At 49.1% G+C, this 4,951-nt stretch overlaps 1 protein-coding gene across 1 annotated transcript in view; it reads left to right on the top strand.

The window, feature by feature from the left end:
* TRIQK (triple QxxK/R motif containing) overlaps positions 1 to 4,438 on the top strand; it is a 26,255-nt gene extending 21,817 nt beyond the window's left edge. The window contains exon 4 of the mRNA XM_076064324.1: positions 319 to 4,438. Coding sequence (XP_075920439.1) covers positions 319 to 435 — 117 coding nt within the window. The 3' untranslated portion in view covers positions 436 to 4,438. The remainder of the gene's footprint in view (positions 1 to 318) is intronic.
* The last annotated feature ends 513 nt before the right edge of the window (positions 4,439 to 4,951 follow it).

The raw sequence follows: 4,951 nt of genomic DNA, 5'->3' as shown, positions 1-4,951 counted from the left end.
GGGGTGATGGTGATGATGGTGTAGGATATAATGGTGATGTTGATGGTGTTGATGGTGGTGATGTTGATGGTGTTGATGGTGGTGATGATGATGTTGATGATGGTGGTGCTGTTGATGGTATTGATGATGTTGATGGTGGTGATGGTGATGGGGGTGATGGTGATGGTGCAGGATGTGATGGTGATGATGTTGATGATGTTGATGGTGGTGCAGGATGTGATGGTGATGATGTTGATGATGTTGATGATGTTGATGGTGGTGCAGGATGTGATGGTGATGATGTTGATGATGTTGATGTTGGTGGTGGTGATGGTGCAGGATATGATGGTGATGGTGTTTACCGGTGCTACCATCCTCATGGTGCTCTACGCGTTGCTGTACTACACCATCTTCTCCGAGTCCACCTCAGACATCGGCTATGAGGGAGACTTCTAGGGACTTCTGGTGATGCCTGAAGACTTCTGGTGATGTCTGGAGTCTTCTAGAGACTTCTAGAGGCTTCTGGTGATGTCTGAAGACTTCTAGAGACTTCTAGGGACTTCTGGTGATGTCTGAAGAGTTTTGGTGATGTCTGTAGACTTCTAGAGACTTCTAGGGACTTCTGGTGATGTCTGGAGTCTTCTGGAGATTTCTAGAGGCTTCTGGTGATGTCTGAAGACTTCTAGAGACTTCTAGGGACTTCTGGTGATGTCTGAAAACTTTTGGTGATGTCTGTAGACTTCTGGTGATGTCTGTAGACTTCTGGTGACGTCTGGAGACTTCTAGAGACTTCTGGTGACGTCTGGAGACTTCTAGAGACTTCTGGTGACGTGTGAAGGCTTCTAGAGACTTCTGGTGACGTCTGGAGACTTCTAAAGACTTCTGGTGACGTCTGGAGACTTTTAGAGACTTCTGGTGACGTCTGGAGACTTTTGGTGATGTCTGTAGACTTCTGGTGATGTCTGTAGACTTCTGGTGACGTCTGGAGACTTCTAGAGACTTCTGGTGACGTCGGGAGACTTCTACAGACTTCTGCTGACGTGTGAAGGCTTCTAGAGACTTCTGGTGACGTCTGGAGACTTCTAAAGACTTCTGGTTACGTCTGGAGACTTTTAGAGACTTCTGGTGACGTCTGGAGACTTCTAGAGGCTTCTGGTGACGTCTGGAGACTTCTAGAGACTTCTAGGGACTTCCGGTGATGTCTGTAGACTTCTGGTGATGTCTGTAGACTTCTGGTGATGTTTGTAGACTTCTGGTGACGTCTGGAGACTTCTAGAGACTTCTGGTGACGTCTGGAGACTTCTAGAGACTTCTGGTGACGTCTGGAGACTTTTAGAGACTTCTGGTGACGTCTGGAGACTTCTAGAGACTTCTGGTGATGTCTGAAGACTTCTAGAGACTTCTGGTGACGTCTGGAGACTTCTAGAGACTTCTGGTGACGTCTGGAGACTTCTAGAGACTTCTGGTGATGTCTGGAGACTTCTAGAGACTTCTGGTGACATCTGGAGACTTCTAGAGACTTCTGTTGATGTCTGAAGACTTCTAGAGACTTCTGGTGATGTCTGGAGACTTCTAGAGACTTCTGGTGACGTCTGGAGACTTCTAGAGACTTCTAGTGACGTCTGGAGACTTCTAGAGACTTCTGGTGACGTCTGGAGAATTCTAGAGACTTCTGGTGATGTCTGAAGACTTCTAGAGACTTCTGGTGACGTCTAGAGACTTCTAGAGACTTCTGGTAACGTCTGGAGAATTCTAGAGACTTCTGGTGACGTCTGGAGACTTCTAGAGACTTCTGGTGACGTTTGGAGACTTCTAGAGACTTCTGGTGACGTCTGGAGACTTCTAGAGACGTCTGGTGACGTCTGAAGACTTCTAGAGACTTCTGGTGACGTCTGGAGACTTCTAGAGACTTCTGGTGCGTCTGGAGACTTCTAGAGACTTCTGGTGATGTCTGGAGACTTCTAGAGACTTCTGGTGACGTGTGAAGTCTTCTAGAGACTTCTGGTGATGTCTGGAGACTTCTAGAGACTTCTGGTGATGTCTGGAGACTTCTAGAGACTTCTGGTGATGTCTGAAGACTTCTAGAGACTTCTGGTGACGTCTGGAGACTTCTAGAGACTTCTGGTGAGGTGTGACGTCTTCTAGAGACTTCTGGTGACGTCTGTGGTGACGTCTGAATACTTCTAGAGACTTCTGGAGACTTCTGGAGACTTCTAGAGGCTTCTGGTGACGTCTGGAGACTTCTAGAGACTTCTGGTGAAGTCTGGAGACTTCTAGAGACGTCTGGTGACGTCTGGAGACTTCTAGAGACTTCTGATGACGTCTAGAGACTTCTAGAGACTTCTGGTGATGTCTGGAGAATTCTAGAGGCTTCTGGTGACGTCTGGAGACTTCTAGAGACTTCTGGTGACGTCTGGAGACTTCTAGAGACTTCTGGTGATGTCTGGAGATTTCTAGAGACTTCTGGTGATGTTTGAAGACTTCTAGAGACTTCTGGTGACGTCTAGAGACTTCTACAGACTTCTGGTGACGTCTGGAGACTGCTAGAGACTTCTGGTGACGTCTGGAGACTTCTAGAGACTTCTGGTGACGTGTGAAGGCTTCTAGAGACTTTTGGTGACGTCTGGAGACTTCTAGAGACTTATGGTGACGTCTGGAGACTTCTAGAGACTTCTGGTGACGTCTGGAGACTTCTAGAGACTTCTGGTGACGTCTGAAGACTTCTAGAGACTTCTGGTGACGTCTGGAGACTTCTAGAGACTTCTGGTGACGTCTGAAGACTTCTAGAGACTTCTGGTGATGTCTGGAGACTTCTAGAGGCTTCTGGTGACGTCTGGAGACTTCTAGAGGCTTCTGGTGACGTCTGGAGACTTCTAGAGACTTCTGGTGACGTGTGAAGGCTTCTAGAGACTTTTGGTGACGTCTGGAGACTTCTAGAGACTTCTGGTGACGTCTGAAGACTTCTAGAGACTTCTGGTTATGTCTGGAGACTTCTAGAGGCTTCTGGTGACGTCTGGAGAATTCTAGAGACGTCTGGTGACGTCTGGAGACTTCTAGAGACTTCTGATGACGTCTAGAGACTTCTAGAGACTTCTGGTGATGTCTGGAGACTTCTAGAGGCTTCTGGTGACGTCTGGAGACTTCTAGAGACTTCTGGTGACGTCTGGAGACTTCTAGAGACTTCTGGTGATGTCTGGAGATTTCTAGAGACTTCTGGTGATGTCTGAAGACTTCTAGAGACTTCTGGTGACGTCTGGAGACTTCTAGATACTTCTGTTGACGTCTGGAGACTTCTAGAGACTTCTGGTGACGTCTGAAGACTTCTAGAGACTTCTGGTGACGTCTGGAGACTTCTAGAGACTTCTGGTGACGTCTGAAGACTTCTAGAGACTTCTGGTGATGTCTGGAGACTTCTAGAGGCTTCTGGTGACGTCTGGAGACTTCTAGAGACTTCTGGTGACGTGTGAAGGCTTCTAGAGACTTTTGGTGACGTCTGGAGACTTCTAGAGACTTCTGGTGACGTCTGAAGACTTCTAGAGACTTCTGGTGACGTCTGGAGACTTCTAGAGACTTCTGGTGACGTCTGAAGACTTCTAGAGACTTCTGGTGATGTCTGGAGACTTCTAGAGGCTTCTGATGACGTCTGTAGAATTCTAGAGGCTTCTGGTGACGTCTGGAGACTTCTAGAGACTTCTGGTGACGTGTGAAGACTTCTAGAGACGTCTGGTGACGTCTGGAGACTTCTAGAGGCTTCTGGTGACGTCTGGAGAATGCTAGAGACTTCTGGTGACGTCTGGAGACTTCTAGAGACGTCTGGTGACGTCTGGAGACTTCTAGAGACTTTTGGTGACGTCTGGAGACTTCTAGAGACTTCTGGTGACGTCTGAAGACTTCTAGAGACTTCTGGTGACGTCTGGAGACTTCTGGAGACTTCTGGTGACGTCTGGAGACTTCTAGAGGCTTCTGGTGACGTCTGGAGACTTCTAGAGACTTCTGGTGACGTCTGGAGACTTCTAGAGACTTCTGGTGACGTCTGAAGACTTCTAGAGACTTCTGGTGATGTCTGGAGACTTCTAGAGACTTCTGGTGATGTCTGAAGACTTGACGTCTGGAGACTTCTACAGACTTCTGGTGACGTCTGAAGACTTCTAGAGACTTCTGGTGACGTCTGGAGACTTCTCGAGTGGGTGGTGGGGTGGGTGAGTGGTGGGTGGGTTAGCGGTGGGGGGGGGTGGGTGGGTGAGTGGTGGGTGGGTGGGTTAGCGGTGGAGTGGGTGGGTTAGCGGTGGGGTGGGTGGGTGCCCGGCCAGAATTTGGACCAAACTTGTTTTTACCTGTGGGATAAAAATTTGTTGAATTTTTGACGGCATTTTTTTTTAAAACGCAATTTTATTGCATCCTCTTTGGTTCTTTAGGTAAAGTCACGTAGATATGAAATAAAATCAATATTGCAATTTTATTGATTGCATTGTGGGTTGTGGTGGTGCCGCGGGACACACACACACCTCCACACACACGTACACACACACGTACACATACACACAACAACAACAACCGCCATTCGCCACTAAGTGGCGGTGACGTCACCACGACGCTTGTGCCAGGCTATGTGCACCGTGAGGCCACGTGAAGTGTCGAACGCCCGCTGGCAGGAGGTCACTGGGCAGACCCAGGTGCCACGGGTCGACTGACTAAGATGACTGGCTGATGCACCACCTGTGCCACCTACTGTGCCAACCTGCTGTGCTTTAGCCACCCGGCGCTAGGCTCGTTGTTCTGAGCGTCGCTCCTCCGCCCTCCGTTGTTGTTGGAGGGCGACTGCCTCCAACTGCCCAGTAGCATCCTTCACGAGCCTCCTCCACAGAGGCCGATCTTGACACCGCTGGTACCAGTCATCGGCAAGTCCACTCAGCTCCACGTCCTCCTGTACCACATCACTCCATCTCTTCTCTAGCCCGTGCCACGCCCGCTT

Source organism: Petromyzon marinus, unplaced genomic scaffold (genome assembly GCF_048934315.1).
Source record: "Petromyzon marinus isolate PM22_M1 ecotype Great Lakes invasive population unplaced genomic scaffold, UKy_Petmar_22M1.pri1.0 PM_Scaffold_38, whole genome shotgun sequence".
Taxonomy (NCBI): Eukaryota; Metazoa; Chordata; class Hyperoartia; order Petromyzontiformes; family Petromyzontidae; genus Petromyzon; species Petromyzon marinus.
Note: the sequence above shows the minus strand (reverse complement) of the source record. Positions and strands in the feature narration are given on the sequence as shown.